General features: G+C 46.0%; 1 protein-coding gene and 1 gene segment (V, D, J or C); both read right to left on the reverse strand.

Annotated features, from left to right (window-relative positions):
• Positions 1–721: 721 nt before the first annotated feature.
• Positions 722–3,355, reverse strand: LOC137356888 (immunoglobulin lambda-1 light chain-like). Its single transcript, XM_068022728.1, has 4 exons — positions 3,307–3,355; positions 2,812–3,143; positions 2,241–2,334; positions 722–1,050 (listed from the first exon to the last, which is right to left on the reverse strand). Exons 1-4 carry the CDS (start codon positions 3,353–3,355, stop codon positions 722–724), a joined length of 804 nt encoding a protein of 267 aa, XP_067878829.1.
• A 14,082-nt stretch (positions 3,356–17,437) lies between these two features.
• Positions 17,438–20,062, reverse strand: LOC137356889 (probable non-functional immunoglobulin lambda variable 11-55). The segment is given in 3 exon segments: positions 17,438–17,766; positions 19,516–19,848; positions 20,014–20,062. Coding segments are annotated over 3 exon segments (711 nt in total).
• Between the last annotated feature and the right edge of the window lie 2,252 nt (positions 20,063–22,314).

The raw sequence follows: 22,314 nt of genomic DNA on the forward strand, positions 1-22,314 counted from the left end.
CCAGAGTGGTGGAAGCTGGAGACAATGATTTCAGTAACAAACTGGGGTGGGGGGGGGGGGGGGGGGGGGGGGGGGGGGGACACTTGAAGGAAATAAATTCGCAGGGGGCCACGGGGGTGCGGAGAGTGGGACTGACTGGATTGCACTACGGGGAGCTGGCACGGACCCGAGGGGCCGAATAGCCTCCTTCTGTGCCAGAAATGAAATCGAATTCGTTTAAAATAGTTAACTCTGCTTGAATATTTTTTTTTAAATCTGCCCAAAAGAAAATTCCTCTAATCGCCATTATTCGTACAGTTAACCACTGACTTGCACCAATATCCACCTCAACTCACCCCCACCCCCTCCCCACAAAAAATAACAGAGCAATTTGAATTCATGTCATCTTTATTAAAACAGCCACACACAGAGAGATACATTTTTCAATTCTAACAAATGGTACTACTGAGAGAAAGGAGAGAGGGAGCAGAACCCATCCAGCTCCAAATGGGAATGTACTCCCGGGATAGGTGGTCCTGATATTCACTGTCACCCACCTGCGCCCCCCAGTTAAAATTGGATCCAAAATTGGATCGTTAAACTGCGATTGAAGTGACTGTTTCAACATCGTTGGCCACATTTGCTACAGTGATTACATTGTAAAACAACAACAACAACATTCCACATATTGAATAATATTTCATCAGCAATAAATCAAACTCTAAACCCCAGTTGCTCCCTCTCAGTCGGAACAAGCGGTGGAGCTGATGGTTTTGAGGAGAGGTGAGCTCAGAGAGCCGTGGTCCACACTGCAGGTATAGCTGGAGCCCTTATTCCAGGCAGTGGCGGGGACTCTCAGGTAACTGCTCAGGCTGTAGGTTTGATCACTGTCCGTGGACACAGTGCCTGTGGTCACCCCGCTGTCTGTCTCTTTATCATCCACTCTCCAGAGAACCCGCACGAAACCCGGCTTAAAGCGGCTCACCAGGCAGGACAGAGTAGCCCATCCCGAGTCTATTTCTTCCGAGGAAGGAGGGAGCAGGAGAACTGATGGTTTCCGATCCTCACTACCTGTGTGTGAGAGACAGGGTGGAAGAAAGGAATCTCACTGTTAGTATCAATCATTTTTTCTAAAAGGCACATCCAGAATTAGTAACACATACTATAATTTAAAACAAACATTTAACTTGACTTCAGACTTAGGTAGAGACAGTAAATAATACAATAGCCTGAGTGTTTCCAGCACTCGATTTCAGATTTCCAGCATCTGCAGGATTTTGCTTTGATTGGATTAAAATTAAATATTTAGTCCAATCTTAACTCCCTGTCAATTGAGAGCTGGACTTGTACATGGATTCGAGACATTCAATATAAATTAATTAACTGAATATTAAATACAACAGACAATATCGAATTGTTTAAAATTCAGGGGCAGATTAAAATCAAAAGTTTAAAAATTGAGGAAGTTTCACATTTCGGATAGGCTGTACTGGAGGTCTTATGGAGGTGCTCGGAGTATGTATTGGGAGTAACTCAACCTCCCAGATCCACACTCAGAGTTCGGTGATCACCTCACCAGGAAAAATTCTTTATTTATAAAAAAAGAGTTTTAAAAGTAATAAAGTTCGGGGCGGTTTCCATTTAGAAAGTAGGTTAGACACTTCACATGAACGAACGACAGTCGGAAGGAGGGGGCTGGGAAGGGAGACGGGGGGTCGTGGGTAGAGGGACCGGGTGCGTTAGGAACAGACAAGATGGGGGCGGGGGGGGGGGGGGGGGGCGCAGAATGAGGCCATTCGGTCCATCGAGTCCGTGCCGCAGCCTAACCCACTTCCCAACTTTGGGAGTCTTTTTTTGAGGTGGGGGGAGGGGGTGCTAGTGTCAAACTCGACCCCCTTTGAGTGTGAGTAAAATTCCTGTTTGTAAATCTTCCAGCAACACCCGGGCAGGCTCGCTATTTATACAACAGTGCAGCGAATAGACGGAGAAGTCCACACCTGCACACTGCAGACCTGGCCGAACAGACTCGAGGGGCTGAATGGCCTTTCTCCCCTTTTCATTCTGCATTTTTATTTTGCCAATGGAGTTTTTCCTCGGTTCTGAGGAAAGGTCAGAGACCCGAAACTGTTCACCGTTTCTCCCTCTCTCTCCGCAGAGGCTGCCCACATCTGCTGAGTATTTCCAGCATCTTCTGTTTTTTTTATTTCAGATTTCCAGCATCCGCAATTGTTTTGCTGCTATTTTAGTGTTTATTTTTCTACCCTCCAGAATCCAAATTCCCAGCACTGAATCAGTGGACAGAAAAATAAAAATCTGACCCAATTTTTTTTCACCGTTATCAGGGCAGATCCGATTCTGCAACAATAAATGAATAAATAATTGAAACAATATGAATGATAGGATGAAGGAATTACTTACTCCGTAAACTCAGGGCGGTCCCAGGTCCGAAGGTAAACACAGTGCAGTGTTTTAATGGGACGGGTCACCTAAAACCCAGGCTGGGAAGAAAGAGGGGAAATATTAATAATCTGTCCTTTATCACATTCCCTTTCACATTCTGCCTTTCACAGGGGCCGGAATGCTGAGAGTCTGGAGAAAGATTTTCACATATCAGTGAGGAAACCTTGAGAATATCAGTGTTTACCTACCCAGCTAATAGTCCAAATATTGGGGAAAATCCAAATAAACCCATGGAAACCCAGTGAGATTTTCCACAAGTTACATAAGGAATATTTCTGAAACTCATCACACAGTCTCAGGCAGGAATATTTCAGTAGCTGTTGGAATTCTGAGTGGTTCTGTTGATACAGTTTTTGTATTGCCCTGTCTCACTGTGTATGTAGCTGCTGAGCCATCCCCGGCAGCACAGTAATAGACGGCGGAGTCTCCCGGTTCCAAGCTGCCGATGGTCAGAATGTGACTGTTACTGGAGGTGTCTCTGGAAGGTTTAAAACGGTCCGTGAAGCCGGTGCCTCGATAGATGCTACCACTTGGATAGTGCTCTAACACCCACACCGGAGCCTCCCCGGGTCTCTGTCGGTACCAGCTCATGTAGTAACTGCCCACATTGCCGTTCTGCATCGCACACTTTAACTCGGAGGTCTCACCGGTGGAGACTGGGTCTGAAATTGGGGTCTGATTGAGGACAGGAACCGCCAGGATACCTTCAACACAAAACACAAGAGAGAGGAAAACACATTCAGTTTATTGGAGCAAAAAAAGCACACTGAGAAATAAACAGGCCGGGCAACCAAATCCCTTTGCTTCCTAATCTAATGGTTTACAAATGAATAATTGAGTAACGTTCTGTTAACATAAGTCTCTCACCTGTTAAATGGAGTAGCAGGGTCCCCAGGAGATACATTACTGCAGCCATTCCCTCCGGGGGGGAAAAAAACCCGTGAAGAATTAGAGAGCAGGGTTTTACTGTAATTCCAGAAAGTGGATCCAGTTACAGTGCCGGACAAGGTGAGACCAGTATCTATTATATGAACCTGTATGCAAATACAGGGAGGGTTGAGAGGAGCAGGGGCGGCGGGGGGGCGGGGGGGTGGGGGGAGGGGGACTGGACCAGATTTTTTAATTTGAGCCTCTATTGGTCCCCAATTAAACATTTCCATGTATTTATTTCCACCGAGTTGAGGGTTAATTCACAATAATTTCTGATTTTAACCCCCCCTTCTCATGTCAAGAGTGTGAGATTTAAAAGAACAACTGTAGAAATTGCACATTTTATCCCAGATGGGCAAAGACAAAAGCCCTTCGGAATCCAGTGCCTTAAATTCATCCAGAACAAGTTTAACCCAGCGATCGTTAGGATTTGTTTTTTTTATATTTGGGTCTGCAATGTGTACTTAAACACATATCTTTATATCCAACACGCTGGTGTTTGCAACAAAGCAGTTCATTGGAAGGATTGGAATGGAAGAGATTGACTGGACTGCTTCTCTCAGCTGCTCTTTTTTCCTATCCGCCACTGTGCAAGTGCACTGCTTGTCCTGGCGTTTGAGCCGAGTGTAGGGTCAAAACACTCGTTTCTCACTCAGGCCGACGTTCAGAAACAGCCAGAATCAACTCCAATATCCGTTTTAATTGGTAATGCAACGAGGAGTGAGATTCTGACCGGGCAAGCTGACTGCTCGGCTAGTTTCTGTGTTGTGTCCGGATCCTGTGTTAAGTCCAGTTTCAATGAAATGTGTTTTCCTGCTGCAACAGTTCCTGCCCTGACTTTTTTGTTGTTGCAACTAAACCACATGTATCGGAACCTCAGTCCCAGGCTTACATTTGTTTTAACATTCCATTTCAGATGTTTTATGTCAATCACTCGATGCCAAGGGAAAACGTTCAACAAGTTGCCCGTGAGAGGAGTTAGTTTCTTTAAAATGAATATTTTCTATCTTTTTGTTTAAGTTCACTTCATGGGATATGGGCATCACTTGGCCCTGCCCGCATTTATTGTCCATCCCTCATTGCCGTTGAGATGGTGGTGGTGGAGCCGCCTTCTTGAACTGCAACAGTGCAGTGGTTTTTGTACAACAGAACGTCCATTTCTGAGGGCAGTTAAGAGTCAACCACGTCCCGTGGGTCTGGAGTCACATGTAGGCCAGACCAGGTGAGGACGGCAGATTTCCTTCCCTAAAAGGACATTTGTGAACCAGATGATTTTTTGTTAATGAACATTTAATGGTAGTTTTATGGTCACCATTACTGAGACTAGGTTTCAATTCCAATGTTTTATTGTTAATTAGTTGAATTTAAATTCCATGGTGGGATTTGAACACGTGTCTCCAGAGCGTTATCCTGGGCCTCTGGATTAGTAATATCTAGTGACATTACTACTACGCCACCTTGTGATGGATCAATATTAATTCTAGAAATGTGATAGGATTTGAGACAGTGAAAGGGAGAGTGTGGGAAGAAGAACAGCAGGGAAGGTCTGTGACACGGGTGGAGGGGAGGAGAGATTAAATGACAAAAAGTGTTTCAAGGTGCAAAGCCAAAGGGAGTGGTAATAAAAGATGTGTCTGGACGAGGTGTGAATGGCAGGTACTGAACACAAGGTAAAGGAAATAAGAGGTAAACAAGAGAGATAAAATAACAAATCAGCAAAAAAAAAGGGAAATAAAAATGAGGGCAGGGGGGTTACAAACTAAAATTGTAGAATTCAGTGTTGAGTCCGGAAGGCTGTAGAGTGCCCAGTCGAAAGATGAGGTGCTGTTCCTGGAGTTAGTCTCCTATTACTGACATGTTCAGTCAAGTCAGTGTCGACTAGCTGCCCCCTAGACAGAGAATTTGACCCCTCCCCCATTAAAAATCCGTTTCTGATTGGTCTCCACAGCAGAAACAGACCCACCTCCCTCCCCTCCCACCAGGCAGTTTCTCTGGGTCATTTTCAACTAAACCTAACCTGCATTACTATAGAGACCTCAGGGTGTCCTAAAGACAGACAAATAAACACCTGTTTTGAAGTCTGGTCATTGTAACATCGTAACCCAATGCACAATGGAAATAAATATTTGGAAATGTTTACTCAGGGACAAATATATTTTTAATAAAGTGTTTTCCCCTGCTCCCCTTGACCCCCTCCCTGTATTTGCATATTGACTAATATGTAGATACTAGTCTTCTCCGGGTTCCCGGAGTCACAGTAATCTTGTTGAAGTGAAAGCACAATTGCTAAATGTGTGAGAAGCTGAACTCAGCTTTGCCCATGTAGTTGAATAGAGGGTGCACATATGTAGTTGAATAGAGTCATCCACGTATGTAGTTAAATGGAGTCATCCACGTATGTAGTTAAATGGAGTGTGCCAGTGTGTAGTAAAATGGGGTTGTGCACATGTCTAATGGAAAGCAGTTCAGCACCTCTAGGTTCATAGAATCTCTCACTTTGCACAGCAGATGTCACATGGCTGCAGCTTTGCCCAGGGAGCCTACCCGGTTCACACAGGATAGGCCAGGTGTTAAAGCAAGAGCATTTGGTGTTGCCTATTGAAGCTTGCACAGCGGTTAAAGGAAAATACAATTAAAGCTCACAAGATGGGAATCTTGTAAAGTGCCAGCCATGGCCTCGTGGGTTCAAGTCAAAATCCAGAGACTTGAGCACAAAAAACAGTCTCACATTCCCCGTGTCGTACTGAGGGAGCGCTGCACTGTCGGAGGGTCAGTACTGAGGGAGTGCGGCACTGTCGGAGGGTCAGTACTGAGGGAGCGCTGCACTGTCGGAGGGTCAGTACTGAGGGAAAGCTGTATTGTCAGAGGGTCAGTACTGAGGGAGTGCTGCACTGTCAGAGGGTCAGTACTGAGAGAGTGCTGCACTGTCGGAGGGTCAGTACTGAGGGAGTGCGGCACTGTCGGAGGTTCAGTACTGAGGGAGTGCCGCACTGTCAGAGGGTCAGTACTGAGGGAGTGCGGCACTGTCGGAGGGTCAGTACTGAGGGAGCGCTGCACTGTCGGAGGGTCAGTACTGAGGGAAAGCTGTATTGTCAGAGGGTCAGTACTGAGGGAGTGCTGCACTGTCAGAGGGTCAGTACTGAGAGAGTGCTGCACTGTCGGAGGGTCAGTACTGAGGGAGTGCGGCACTGTCGGAGGTTCAGTACTGAGGGAGTGCCGCACTGTCAGAGGGTCAGTACTGAGGGAGTGCTGCACTGTCTGAGGGTCAGTACTGAGAGAGTGCTGCACTGTCAGAGGGTCAGTACTGAGGGAGTGCTGCACTGTCTGAGGTGCTATCTTCACAAGTCCCCCTCAGGTGGACATTATCGATCCCATGACTCTATTTGAAGGAGAGCAGGTGCCCTGGACAATATATATTCCAACATTAACACCGAAAACTGTAACTGGTCATTATCACATTGCTATTTCTGGGAGCTTGCTGTGTAAATGACTGTCAGATTTCCAGCATTTCAACAGTGACTACACTTCAAAACACACTTCAAAAGTACGTCATTGGATGTAAACCACTTTGGGGCTGCCTAGGGATCAGACCTCTCTGTCTCTCCATCTGTCTATCTGTCTATGTATCTGACCACCCATCTATTTATCTATCTGTCTGTCTATCTATCTGTCCATATCTATCTCTCTATCTATCTATCCGTCCATATCTATCTCTCTATCTGTCTATTTATCTATCTATCTGTCCATATCTATCTCTCTCTCTCTCTCTATCTATCTATCTATCTATCTATCTGTCCATATCTATCTCTCTATCTATCTATCTATCTATCTATCTATCTGTCCATATCTATTTCTATCTCTCTCTCTATCTATCTATCTATCTATCTATCTGTTCATATCTATCTATCTATCTCTCCATATCAATCTATCTGTTCATCTCTATCTATCTATCTATCTCTCTATCTATCTATCGATCTATCTATCTATCTATCTATATATCTATCTGTTTATCTACCTTTCTATCTGACTATCTATCTATCTATCTACCTACCTATCTATCTATCTATCTGACCATCTATATATCTATCTATCCATCTATCTATCTCTCCATCTATCTGTCCATCTCTTGCTATCTGTCTATCTCTCTGTCTATCTATCGATCTATCTATCTGACTGACTATCTATCTATCTATCTATCTATCTATCTATCTATCTATCTATCTGTCTCGGAGGGCGGAGTTCCAGACCGAGAAGTCTAAAAAACTTACTTCGGGGATTCTCGGACAGACTCGGAGGGCGGAATTAACCTCGGGGATTCTCGGACAGATTCGGCGGGCGGAGTTCACCTCGGGGATTCTGGGACAGACTCGGAGGGCGGAGTTAACCTCGGGGATTCTGGGACAGACTCGGAGGGCGGAGAGAACCTCGGGTATTCTCGGACAGACTCGGAGGGCGGAGTTAACCTCGGGGATTCTCGGACTGACTCGAAGGGCGCAGTTAACCTCGGGGATTCTCGGACAGACTCGGAGGGCGGAGTTAACCTCGGGGATTCTCGGACAGACTCGGAGGGCGGAGTTAACCTCGGGGATTCTGGGACAGACTCGGAGGGCGGAGAGAACCTCGGGTATTCTCGGACAGACTCGGAGGGCGGAGTTAACCTCGGGGATTCTCGGACTGACTCGAAGGGCGCAGTTAACCTCGGGGATTCTCGGACAGACTCGGAGGGCGGAGTTAACCTCGGGGATTCTCGGACTGACTCGGAGGGCGGAGTTAATCTCGGGGATTCTCGGACAGACTCGGAGGGCGGAGTTAACCTCGGGGATTCTCGGACAGACTCGGAGGGCGGAGTTGACCTCGGGGATTCTCGGACAGACTCGGAGGGCGGAGTTAATCTCGGGGATTTTCGGACAGACTCGGAGGGCGGAGTTAACCTCGGGGATTCTCGGACAGACTCGGAGGGCGGTGTTCACCTCGATGGGTCGAAGGGCCTGTTTCAGTGCTGTATCTCTAAATAAAAAATAAAAATAAATAAAATAATGTTTATAGTAGAAATCTAGCACGAGGGACCATATCGTTAATTATAACAATTTAGTAAGAATTTAATAAGTATTTATTTTATATTAATTAACTAATTAGTGATAGAAATGTCAGTTAAAGGGGTGAAGTGCTTCACCTGTGAGATGTGGGAAGTCCGTGACACTTCCAGCATTCCGGGCGACTCCGCCTGCAGGAAGTTTACCCAGTTGCAGCTCCTCACAGACCGCATGGATCGGTTGGAGCGGCAACTGGATGCACTTAGGAGCATGCAGGTGGCAGAAAGCATCACAGACAGGAGTTTTAGAGAAGTGGTTACACCCAATGTGCAGGCAGATAGATGGGTGACCGCTAGAAGGTGCAGGCAGTCAGTGCAGGAATCCCCTGTGGCTATCCCCCTCTCTAACAAGTATACCGTTTTGGATACTGTTGGGGGGGGATGGCCTATCAGGGGAAAACAACAGCAGCAGCCAGAGCAGTGGCACCACGGCTGGCTCTGTTGTTCAGCAGGGAGGGACAAAGCGCAGAAGAGCAATAGTTATAGGGGACTCTGTCGTCAATGGCACAGTTAGGCGCTTCTGTGGACGTGAAAGCGACTCCAGGATGGTATGTTGCCTACCTGGTGCCAGGGTCAATGATGTCTCTGAACGGACAGGGGGCATTCTGAAGGGCGAGGGTGAACAGCCAGAGGTTGTGGTACACATCGGTACCAATGACATAGGCAGGAAGAGTGATGAGGTCCTGCAGGGGGAGTTTAGGGAGTTAGGTAGAAAGTTAAAAAACAGGACCTCTAGGGTTGTAATCTCCAGATTAGTCCCTGTGCCACGTGCCAGAGAGGCTAGAAATAGGAAGATACTGCAGCTAAACACGTGGCTGAGCAGCTGGTGTCGAAGGGAGGGTTTCAGATATCTGGACCATTGGGCTCTCTTCAGGGACAGATGGGACCTGTACAAGAAGGACCGGTTGCATCTAAACTGGAGGGGCACTAATATCCTGGCTGCAAAGTTTGCTAGCGTCACTCGGGAGGGTTTCAACTAGTGTGGCAGGGGGATGGGAACCAGAGCAGTGGGACAGCTAGAAAAATAAATGAGGAGGACATAGTAAATAAGGCCAGAAAGACTAAGTGGAAGAGCAGGCAGGGAGATGTTGCTGAGCACAGCGGGACTGGTGCTCTGAAGTGCATTTTTTTCAATGCGAGAAGTATAACAGGTAAGGCAGATGAACTGAGAGCTTGGATTAGTACTTGGAAATATGATGTTGTTGCTATTACAGAGACTTGATTGAGGGAAGGGCAGGATTGGCAGCTAAATGTTCCAGGCTTTAGAAGCTTCAGGCGGGATAGAGGGGGGTGTAAAAGGGATGGGGGAGTTGCATAACTGGTTCAGGAGAATATCACAGCTGTACTGCGGGAGGACACCTCAGAGAGGTCATGCAGCGAGGCAATATGGGTGGAGCTCAGGAATAGGAAGGGTGCAGTCACGATGTTGGGGGTTTACTACAGGCCTCCCAACAGCCAGCGGGAGGTAGAGGAGCAGATATGTAGACAGATTTTGGAAAGATGTAAAGGTAACAGGGTTGTGGTGGTGGGTGATTTTAACTTCCCCTATATTGACTGGGACTCACTTAGTGCTAGGGGCTTGAATGGGGCAGAATTTGTGAGGAGCATCCAGGAGGGCTTCTTGAAACAGTATGTAGATAGTCCAACTAGGGATAGGGCCATTCTGGACCTGGTATTGGGGAATGAGCCCGGCCAGGCAGTCGAAGTTTCAGTGGGGGAACATTTCGGGAGCAGCGACCATAATTCCATAAGTTTTAAGATACTTGTGGATAAGGATAAGAGTAGTCCTCGGGTGAAGGTGCTAAATTGGGGGAAGGCTAATTATAACAATATTAGGCAGGAATTGAAGAATTTAGATTGGGGGCGGCTGTTTGAGGGTAAATCAACATCTGACATGTGGGAGTCTTTCAAACGTCAGCTGATTAGAATCCAGGACCAGCATGTTCCTGTGAGGAAGAAAGACAAGTTTGGCATGTTTCGGGAAATTTGGATAACACTGGATATTGTGAGCCTAGTCGAAAAGAAAAAGGAAGCATTTGTAAGGGCTGGAAGGCTAGGAACAGACGAAGCACTTGAGGAATATAAAGACAGTGGGAAGGAACTTAAGCAAGGAGTTAGGAGGGCTAAAAGGGGTCTTAAAAAGTCATTGGCAAACAGGATTAATAAGAATCCAAAGGCTTTTTATACATATATAAAGAGCAAGAGGGTAACCAGGGAAAGGGTTGGCCCACTCAAGGATAGAGAAGGGAATCTATGTGTGGAGCCAGAGGGAATGGGCGAGGTGCTAAATGAGTACTTTGCATCAGTATTCACCAAAGAGAAGGACTTGGTGGATGATGAGCCTAGGGAAGGGAGTGCAGATAGTCTCAGTCATCTCATTATCAAAAAGGAGGAGGTGTTGGGTGTCTTGCAAAGCATTAAGGTAGATAAGTCCCCAGGGCCTGATGGGATCTACCCTAGAATACTGAGGGAGGCAAGGGAAGAAATTGCTGGGGCTTGACAGAAATCTTTGCATCATCATTGGCTGCAGGTGAGGCCCAAGAGGACTGGAGAAAAGCTAATGTTGTTCCTTTGTTTAAGAAGGGTGGCAAGGATAATCCAGGAAATTATAGGCCGGTGAGCCTTACGTCAGTGGTAGGTAAATTATTAGGGAGGATTCTTCGGGACAGAATTTACTCCCATTTGGAAACAAACGAACTTATTAGCGAGAGACAGCATGGTTTTGTGCAGGGGATGTCATGTCTTACTAATTTGATTGAGTCTTTTGAGGAAGTGACGAAGATGATTGATGAAGGAAGGGCAGTGGATGTTATCTATATGGACTTTATTAAAGCCTTTGAGAAGGTTCCGCGTGGCAGACTGGTACAAAAGGTGAAGTCACACGGGATCAGAGGTGAGCTGGCAAGATGGATACAGAACTGGCTCGGTCATAGAAGACAGAGGGTATCAGTGGAAGGGTGCTTTTCTGAATGGAGGGATGTGACTAGTGGTGTTCCGCAGGGATGAGTGCTGAGGAGTATTGACAGACAGAGAAATCTGGGCGTATAGGTCCACAGGTCACTGAAAGTGGCAACGCAGGTGGATAAGGTAGTCAAGAAGGCATACGGCATGCTTGCCATCATTGGTCGGGGCATAGAGTATAAAAATTGTCAAGTCATGTTGCAGCTGTACAGAACCTTAGTTAGGCCACACTTAGAATATTGCGTGCAATTCTGGTCGCCACACTACCAGAAGGACGTGGAGGCTTTGGAGAGGGTACAAAGGAGGTTTACGGATGCTGCCTGGTCTGGAGGGCATTAACTATGAGGAGAGGTTGGAAAAAGTCGGTTTGTTTTCACTGGAACGACGGAGGTGGAGGGGCGACATGATAGAGGTTTACAAAGTTATGAGCGGCATGGACAGAGTGGATAGTCAGAAGCTTTTTCCCAGGGTGGAAGAGTCAGTTACTAGGGGACATCGGTTTAAGGTGCGAGGGGCAAAGTTTAGAGGGGATGTGCGAGGCAAGTTTTTGACACAGAGGGTGGTGAGTGCCTGGAACTTGCTGCCAGGGGAGGTGGTGGAAGCAGATACGATAGCGACGTTTAAGAGACATCTTGACAAATACTTGAATAGGATGGGAATAGAGGGATACGGTCCCCAGAAGTGCAGAAGTTGTTAGTTTAGACAGGCATCAAGATCGGTGCAGGCTTGGAGGGTCGAATGGTCTGTTCCTGTGTGGTACTGTTCTTTGTTCTTGTTCTTTGTTCTCTCTGTCTATCTGTCCATCTCTCTGTCTATCTATCTGTCTATCTATCTATCTGACTATCTATCTATCGATTTATCTATCTGTCCATATCTATCTATCTATGTATCTATCTATCTGTCTATCTATCCACCTGTCCATCTCTCTCGCTCTATCTATTTGTCTGTCTGTTCATCTCTATCTATCTGTCTGTCCATCTCTGTCTGTCTGTCTGTCTATCCCTCAGTACTGACCCTTTGACAGTGCGGCACTCCCTCAGTACTGACCCTTTGGGAACTGAATATTCCAGGGTATTTGACAGTTTGGAATGACAGGAAGCAAGGAAAAGGAGGTGGTGTAGTTCAGTTAATAAAGGATGAGATCAGTACAGTGGTGAGAAATGATCTTGTATCAGAAAATCAAGATGTGGAATCAGTTTCGGTGGAGATATGAAATAGCAAAAATTCATACTGGAGCTGCACTCTGGAACAGAGTATAAATCAAGAAATAAGGGGGGCTTGTAAGGAAAATACTGCAGTAATCCTGGGTGATTTTAATCTTCATATAGATTGGAGTAATCAAACTGGTAAAGTTAGATAGAGGATGAGTTCATGGAGTGTACTCAGGACAGTTTCTTAGAACAATACACTCTGGAACCAATCCGGGAGCAGGATATTTTAGACCTGGTAATGAGTAAGGAGACGGAATTAATTAATGACCTCTTAGTAAAGGAAGAATAGAAAAGTAGAATATTATTTACATGGAGAGAGACTGCAGAATGCTGCAGTACAGAGGGATCTGGGTGTCCTTGTACATGGATCACAAAATGTTAACATGCAGGTTCAGCAAGTAATTAGGAAGAGAAATTGAATGTTGGTATTTATTGCAATGGGGATGGAGTATAAAAGTAGGGACATCTTGCTACAACTGTACCGGGTATTGGTGAGACCGCACATAGATTACTGCATACAGTTTTGGTCTCCTTATTTAAGGAGGGATATACTTGCATTGGAAGCAAGGTTCACTTGGCTGATTCCTGGGATGAAGGGATTGTCTTGTGAGGAAAGGTTGAGAAGGTTGGGCCTGGACTCATTGGAGTTTAGAAGAATGAGAGGTGATCTTATTGAAAAGTGTAACGTTCTGAAGGGGTTTGACGGGGTAGATACTGAGAGGATGTTTCCCCTCGTGGGGGAATCTAGAACTAGGGGGAATAGTTACAGAATACGGGGTCTCCCATTTAAGACGGAGATGAGGAGGAATTTCTTCTCTGAGGGTCATTAATCTTTGGAATTCTCTTCCCCAGGGAGCAGTGGAGGCTGGGTCATTGAATATATTCAAGGCTGAGTTGGAGAGTTTTTTGATCTACAAGGGAGTTGAGGGTTATGGTGGGGGGCAGACAGGAAAGTGGAGATAAGGTCACAATCAGATCATCCATGATCTTATCGAATGGCGGAACAGGCTCGAGGGGCCGAATGGCCTTCTCCTGTTCTTATTTCTTATGCTTTTATGTTGAAGATATCGTACCTGCTGTATTCAATAGCTGTCCAGGTCTTTAAAGCCCAAAGTGGCCGTAACTGTTCCTATCTGTGCAGAGAGCCCTTGGCAGTAATATAATATAATGAAAATGGCCTGGCTGAAACTCCCCGGGTCTGGATATCTCAGTACAGATCGGGGAAGGGGTGGTCGGAGTGCTGGAATCTGGGCCTTCCCAGCAAGTGTCCTGTAAGGGAACTGAATGACCTCAACGAAGGAACGAGTTCACAGAGGGAGATGAGGCTGATGTGATTGTAGTGTGTGCGAACAAGAGGAGGCCATTCAGCCCTTCGAGACTGCTGTGCCATTCCATTAGATCATAGCTGGTCTGTACCTTAACCCCATATACCCTGCCTTAGCTCCATAGTCCTTGCTGCCCTTACCCAATAAAAATCTATCAACCACAATCTTTATAACTCCAATTTTTAATGAAGTGCATTTCTATAGCGTCTTTCACAACCTCAGGATGTTCCCAAAGTGCTTCGCAGCCAATGAAATACCTTGAAAAGCAATATTGGGAAATGAAGAATGGGATGTAGAGCAGGAGGAGTTCAGTTCAGTTCTCCTGAGGGGCCCAGTCCAGATAATGGGTTGTTTTGTTGTAAATGTGTGACGTGTCCAAGAATGTAACCGTTTAACGGTGTTTCTCGGATTTCCGTCCTGTTTCTGTGTGTTTCAGAGCAGGGGAACTGGGCCCAGATGCTGCTGCTCTCTGCTGCTTATCAGACAGTGAACAGGGATGTTTCGGTTCCTCCCCGAGGCTCCTCTCCCACCCCCTGCAGCGAGTGACCACACCACCTGCACCACATCACAAACAAGACAAAAACAGCATCGATTTGGGTATCAGGATCTAAAATAAGGCTTTCAGAACACCGCCCAGGTCCCCTGTGGTTGATGACGAGGGCCTGATCTGAGCTGCATTCAGTGCCATTCTCAGACCCAGTCTGGAACCTGGCTGTTCGGCCATGTGAATCATCAACATTGTAGATTTAACTGGACTGATAAACGTTTGATGGCCTTTAAGATACTCCTTAAAACCTACCTCTTTGACCGAGCTTTTGGTCACCTGCTCTAATATCTCCGAATGTGGCTCAGCATTAAACTTTGTTTGCTGACGCCCCTTGCGACGTTTTATTACATTAAAGGCGCCATATAAATGCAGATTGGTGGTTGTTTGCAGATGACAATTCGTTGAAGACCTTAATAACTAACCGACTGCAGGCCATGAAGTACATCAACTAAAGCCACAATTAAAACTCAAGGCTTCTGATGTAAGTACAATACTGAAGGAATACCGCACTGCCGGAGGGGCTATCTGTCACTTGGAATCTGCCCTCTGTTAAAGATACTGCAACCCCCATTTATAAAAGAGTTGGGGAGTTCTCCCCCACCCCCGTGTCTTGGCTGATATTTATCCTTCAATCAATATCACAAAAAAAGATCACCTGGGTCATTATCTCATTGTTATGTGTGTGGGATCATGCTGTGCACAAATTGTCTGCTGTGTTTCCTACATTGCAACAGTTGACTAGACTTCAAAAAAAATACTTGGTTGGCTGTAAAGCGCTGTGGGACATTCTGAAGCTGTGAAAGGAGGCTCACTGTCACCTTCTCAGGGGGACAAATAGTGATGGACAATAAATGGCTGGTCTTACCAGAGATGCCCACATCTCGAGAATGAAGAAGTGCAGGTTCTGTCTCTCTGGACGCTGTGATGTCCCCTTGTAAAACATACTGAAACTAAATAGTTCTAAAAACATCTGCATAAATACAGCATCCTCAGACTCGAGATGAGGATTAAACCTACATTTAATACCTCTTTAAGTGCGTGGCCCCTTTAAGGTGTGCTGAGGGACTGGGCTTTTCCAGCACTCTCTGTCCATTTACTCTTTGAGGTGATGCAACCGATACTCTCTCCACAGCCGGGGGCTCAGTTAACAGCCCTTCCCTCTTATGGCCCCTAGTTCTGCTCTCACCCGCAAGTGGAAACGTCTCGCCTTATCGAGTCCTTTCATAACCTTAAAGGGCTCCATCAGGTCCTACCCTCCCCCCCTCTCAGTCTTCTCTTTTCAACCTATCCTGGTAGCCTATCTCAGTACTGGTACCATCCCAGCACATCTTTTCTTGCACCTTCTCCAGTGTCATTTTATAATATGGAGACGGGAACAGTGCACAGTAATTCCAAGTGTGGTCTAACTGAGGTTCCCTACAAGTTTGACTTAATGTATCTGCTTCTCAATTCTATCCCTCGAGAAATTAACCCCGGTGTTTGGATTGCTTTTTATATGGCCTTATTCAGCAGCATTGCTGCAGTTACTCTATAACCCTCGATCCACAACCCTATTTAGACTCTTTCTTCCCCACCTCCCCCTCCCTCCAGGACTAGGTGACCTCATTCATCCTCCCAAAAAGTAGCACCTCACACTTATCCAGACTGACCTTCATTTGCCAATTACACACCCATTCTGCATGTCCTGTCATTTGTGATGGACCTAATATTAACTGCAGCCTCCCCCAATTTGGAGTCATCAGCAAACTGATCCCGTGCCATCCTATCTCTCGGACCGGGATAGTGAGCAGTTCTCCCTGGGAGGGACGGTATTTTATTCCAAACAGAGGCTTTTCCTGTAAATCACATACAATGATGGTCTAGTATGGGAGAAACTACACTTTAGGATGGGAGGGTTGTTGAGAGGGTGCAGAGGAGGTTTACTGGAATGGTTCCAGGGATGGGGGAATTCTAGTTATAAGGTCAGCCTGGAGAAGCTGGGATTGTTTTCCTTGGAGCGAAGGAGATTGCAGGGAGATTTAATAGAGGTGGACAAGATTATGACAGATCTGGATAGAGTAGACAAGGAAAAACAGTTCCCATTAACTGATGGTACAAGGGCTAGGGGACACATATTGAACGTTTTGGGCAAGGGATACAAGGGGGGGGGGGGGATGTGAGGAAGAATTTATTTATTTTTAAATGCAGTGAGTGACAATGACCTGGAACTCAGTGCCTACCAGAGTGGTGGAAGCTGGAGACAATGATTTCAGTAACAAACTGGGGTGGGGGGGGGGGGGGGGTGGGGGGGACACTTGAAGGAAATAAATTCGCAGGGGGCCACGGGGGTGCGGAGAGTGGGACTGACTGGATTGCACTACGGGGAGCTGGCACGGACCCGAGGGGCCGAATAGCCTCCTTCTGTGCCAGAAATGAAATCGAATTCGTTTAAAATAGTTAACTCTGCTTGAATATTTTTTTTTAAATCTGCCCAAAAGAAAATTCCTCTAATCGCCATTATTCGTACAGTTAACCACTGACTTGCACCAATATCCACCTCAACTCACCCCCACCCCCTCCCCACAAAAAATAACAGAGCAATTTGAATTCATGTCATCTTTATTAAAACAGCCACACACAGAGAGATACATTTTTCAATTCTAACAAATGGTACTACTGAGAGAAAGGAGAGAGGGAGCAGAACCCATCCAGCTCCAAATGGGAATGTACTCCCGGGATAGGTGGTCCTGATATTCACTGTCACCCACCTGCGCCCCCCAGTTAAAATTGGATCCAAAATTGGATCGTTAAACTGCGATTGAAGTGACTGTTTCAACATCGTTGGCCACATTTGCTACAGTGATTACATTGTAAAACAACAACAACAACATTCCACATATTGAATAATATTTCATCAGCAATAAATCAAACTCTAAACCCCAGTTGCTCCCTCTCAGTCGGAACAAGCGGTGGAGCTGATGGTTTTGAGGAGAGGTGAGCTCAGAGAGCCGTGGTCCACACTGCAGGTATAGCTGGAGCCCTTATTCCAGGCAGTGGCGGGGACTCTCAGGTAACTGCTCAGGCTGTAGGTTTGATCACTGTCCGTGGACACAGTGCCTGTGGTCACCCCGCTGTCTGTCTCTTTATCATCCACTCTCCAGAGAACCCGCACGAAACCCGGCTTAAAGCGGCTCACCAGGCAGGACAGAGTAGCCCATCCCGAGTCTATTTCTTCCGAGGAAGGAGGGAGCAGGAGAACTGATGGTTTCCGATCCTCACTACCTGTGTGTGAGAGACAGGGTGGAAGAAAGGAATCTCACTGTTAGTATCAATCATTTTTTCTAAAAGGCACATCCAGAATTAGTAACACATACTATAATTTAAAACAAACATTTAACTTGACTTCAGACTTAGGTAGAGACAGTAAATAATACAATAGCCTGAGTGTTTCCAGCACTCGATTTCAGATTTCCAGCATCTGCAGGATTTTGCTTTGATTGGATTAAAATTAAATATTTAGTCCAATCTTAACTCCCTGTCAATTGAGAGCTGGACTTGTACATGGATTCGAGACATTCAATATAAATTAATTAACTGAATATTAAATACAACAGACAATATCGAATTGTTTAAAATTCAGGGGCAGATTAAAATCAAAAGTTTAAAAATTGAGGAAGTTTCACATTTCGGATAGGCTGTACTGGAGGTCTTATGGAGGTGCTCGGAGTATGTATTGGGAGTAACTCAACCTCCCAGATCCACACTCAGAGTTCGGTGATCACCTCACCAGGAAAAATTCTTTATTTATAAAAAAAAGTTTTAAAAGTAATAAAGTTCGGGGCGGTTTCCATTTAGAAAGTAGGTTAGACACTTCACATGAACGAACGACAGCCGGAAGGAGGGGGCTGGGAAGGGAGACGGGGACTGGGGGGTCGAGAGACCGGGTGCGTTAGGAACATACAAGATGGGGTGGGGGGGCGCAGAATGAGGCCATTCGGTCCATCGAGTCCCTGCCTCTGCCTAACCCCACTTCCCAACTTTGGGAGTCTTTTTTTGAGGTGGGGGAGGGGGTGCTAGTGTCAAACTCGACCCCATTTGACTCTGAGTAAAATTCCTGTTTGTAAATCTTCCAGCAACACCCGGGGCAGGCTCGCTATTTATACAACAGTGCAGCGAATAGACGGAGAAGTCCACACCTGCACACTGCAGACCTGGCCGAACAGACTCGAGGGGCTGAATGGCCTTTCTCCCCTGTTCATTCTGCATTTTCTTTTGCCAATGTAGTTTTTCCTCGGTTCTGAGGAAAGGTCAGAGACCCGAAACTGTTCACCGTTTCTCCCTCTCTCTCCGCAGAGGCTGCCCAGACCTGCTGAGTATTTCCAGCATCTTCTGTTTTTTTTATTTCAGATTTCCAGCATCCGCAATTGTTTTGCTGCTATTTTAGTGTTTATTTTTCTACCCTCCAGAATCCAAATTCCCAGCACTGAATCAGTGGACAGAAAAATAAAAATCTGACCCAATTTGTTTTCACCGTTATCAGGGCAGATCCGATTCTGCAACAATAAATGAATAAATAATTGAAACAATATGAATGATAGGATGAGGGAATTACTTACTCCGTAAACTCAGGGCGGTCCCAGGTCCGAAGGTAAACACAGTGCAGTGTTTTAATGGGACGGGTCACTTAAAACCCAGGCTGGGAAGAAAGAGGGGAAAATATTAATAATCTGTCCTTTATCACATTCCCTTTCACATTCTGCCTTTCACAGGGGCCGGAATGCTGAGAGGCTGGAGAAAGATTTTCACATATCAGTGAGGAAACCTTGAGAATATCAGTGTTTACCTACCCAGCTAATAGTCCAAATATTGGGGAAAATCCAAATAAACCCATGGAAACCCAGTGAGATTTTCCACAAGTTACATAAGGAATATTTCTGAAGCTCATTACACAGTCTCAGGCAGGAATATTTCAGTAGCTGTTGGAATTCTGAGTGGTTCTGTTGATACAGTTTTTGTATTGCCCTTTCTCACTGTGTATGTAGCCTGCTGAGTATTCCGCGGCAGCACAGTAATAGACGGCGGAGTCTCCCGGTTCCAAGCTGCCGATGGTCAGAATGTGACTGTTACTGGAGGTGTCTCTGGAAGGTTTAAAACGGTCCGTGAAGCCGGTGCCTCGATAGATGCTACCACTTGGATAGTGGGCTAACACCCACACCGGAGCCTCCCCGGGTCTCTGTCGGTACCAGCTCATGTAGTAACTGCCCACGTTGCCGTTCTGCATTGCACACTTTAACTCGGAGGTCTCACCGGCGGAGACTGGGTCTGAAATTGGGGTCTGATTGAGGACAGGAACCGCCAGGACACCTTCAACACAAAACACAAGAGAGAGAAAAAAAACACATTCAGTTTATTGGAGCAAAAAAACACACTGATAAATAAACAGGCCGGGCTACCAAATCCCTTTGCTTCCTAATCTAATGGTTTACAAATGAATAATTGAGTAACGTTCTGTTAACATAAGTGTCTCACCTGTTAAATGGAGTAGCAGGGTCCCCAGGAGATACATTACTGCAGCCATTCCCTCCGGGGGGGAAAAAACCCCGTGAAGAATTAGTGAGCAGGGTTTTACTGTAACTCCAGAAAGTGGATCCAGTTACAGTGCCGGACAAGGTGAGACCAGTATCTATTATATGAACCTGTATGCAAATACAGGGAGGGTTGAGAGGAGCAGGGGCGGCGGGGGGGGGGGGGGGGGGGGGGGGGGTGGGGGGGGGGGGGGTGGGAGTGGACCAGACCAGATTTTTTTTATTGAGCCTCTATTGGTCCCCAATTAAACATTTCCATGTATTTATTTCCACCGAGTTGAGGGTTAATTCACAATAATTTCTGATTTTAACCCCCCCTTCTCATGTCAAGAGTGTGAGATTTAAAAGAACAACTGTAGAAATTGCACATTTTATCCCAGATGGACAAAAACAAAAGCCCTTCAGAATCCAGTGCCTTAAATTCATCCAGAACAAGTTTAACCCTGCGATCGTTAAGGATTTGTTTTTTTTTATATTTGGGTCTGCAATGTGTACTTAAACACATATCTTTATATCCAACACGCTGGTGTTTGCAACAAAGCAGTTCATTGGAAGGATTGGAATGGAAGAGATTGACTGGACTGCTTCTCTCAGCTGCTCTTTTTTCCGATCCGCCACTGTACAAGTGCACTGCTTGTCCTGGCGTTTGAGCCGAGTGTAGGGTCAAAACACTCGTTTCTCACTCAGGCCGACGTTCAGAAACAGCCAGAATCAACTCCAATATCCGTTTTAATTGGTAATGCAACGAGGAGTGAGATTCTGACCGGGCAAGCTGACTGCTCGGATAGTTTCTGTGTTGTGTCCGGATCCTGTGTTAAGTCCAGTTTCAATGAAATGTGTTTTCCTGCTGCAACAGTTCCTGCCCTGACTTTTTTTTTGTTGCAACTAAACCACATGTATCGGAACCTCAGTCCCAGGAATACATTTGTTTTAACATTCCATTTCAGATGTTTTATGTCAATCACTCGATGCCAAGGGAAAACTTGCAACAAGTAGCTGGTGAGAGGAGTTAGTTTCTTTAAAATGAATATTTTCTATCTTTATTTAAAATTCACTTAATTGGATATGGACATCACTTGGCCCTGCCCGCATTTATTGCCCATCCCTTATTCCCGTTGAGGGCGGCACAGTGGCGCAGTGGTTAGCACTCCAGCCTCACAGCTCCAGGGACCCGGGTTCGATTCCGGGTACTGCCTGTGAGGAGTTTGCAAGTTCTCCCTGTGTCTGCGTGGATTTTCTCCGGGTGCTCCGGTTTCCTCCCACAAGCCAAAAGACTTGCAGGTTGATAGGTAAATTGGCCATTATAAATTGTCACTAATATAGGTAGGTGGTAGGGTAATATAGGGACAGGTGGGGATGTTTGGTGGGAATATGGGATTAGTGTAGGATTAGTATAAATGGGTGGTTGAGGTTCGGCACAGACTCGGTGGGCCGAAGGGACTGTTTCATTGCTGTATCTCTAATCTAATCGAAAGGTGGTGGTGGAGCCGCCTTCTTGAACTGCGACAGTGCAGTGGTTTTTGTACAACAGAACTGAGGGCAGTTAAGTGTCAACCACATTGCCGTGTGTCTGGAGTCACTAGTCGGCCAGACCAGGTGAGGAAGGCAGATTTCCTTCCCTAAAAGGACATTTGTCAACCAGATGGTTTTTTGTTAATGAACATTCAATTTATGGTCACCATTACTGAGACTAGGTTTCAATTCCAATTTTTCTTTTAATTAATTAGTTGAATTTAAATTCCATGGTGGGATTTGAACTCGTGTCTCCAGAGCATTATCCTGGGCCTCTGGATTAGTAATATCTAGTGACATTACTACTACTCCACCTTGTGATGGATCAATATTAATTCTAGAAATGTGATAGGATTTGAGCCAGTGAAAGGGGGAAGGTGGGAAGAAGAACAGCAGGGAAGGTCTGTGACACGGGTGGAGGGCAGGAGAGATTAAATGACAGAAAGGGTGTCAAGGTGCAAAGCCAAAGGGAGTGGTAATGAGAGATGTGTCTGGAGGAGGTGTGAATGGCAGGATCAGAACACAAGGTAAAGGAAATAAGAGGTCAACAAGAGAGATAAACTAACAAATCAGCAAAGAAAAGGGCAACAAAAATGAGGGCGGGTGGGGGGGGGGGGGGGGTTACAAACTAAAATTGTTGAATTCAGTGTTGAGTCTGGAAGGTTGTAGAGTGCCCAGTCGAAAGATGAGGTGCTGTTCCTGCAGTTAGCCTCCGATTACTGACGTGTTCAGT

Source organism: Heterodontus francisci, chromosome 46 (assembly GCF_036365525.1).
Source record: "Heterodontus francisci isolate sHetFra1 chromosome 46, sHetFra1.hap1, whole genome shotgun sequence".
Lineage (NCBI taxonomy): Eukaryota > Metazoa > Chordata > Chondrichthyes > Heterodontiformes > Heterodontidae > Heterodontus > Heterodontus francisci.

Bases quoted from the DNA above. Each gene is read 5' to 3' on its own strand.
- LOC137356888 (XM_068022728.1), bottom strand. From the start codon at position 3,355: ATGGCTGCAGTAATGTATCTCCTGGGGACCCTGCTACTCCATTTAACA. The intron at 2,335-2,811 runs GTGAGACAGGGC...TTATTGTTGCAG, and splicing joins GCTCAGCAGCTACATACACA to AATCGGATCTGCCCTGATAA. The intron at 1,051-2,240 runs GTAGAAAAATAA...TCTCACACACAG, and splicing joins GGGAATTTGGATTCTGGAGG to GTAGTGAGGATCGGAAACCA.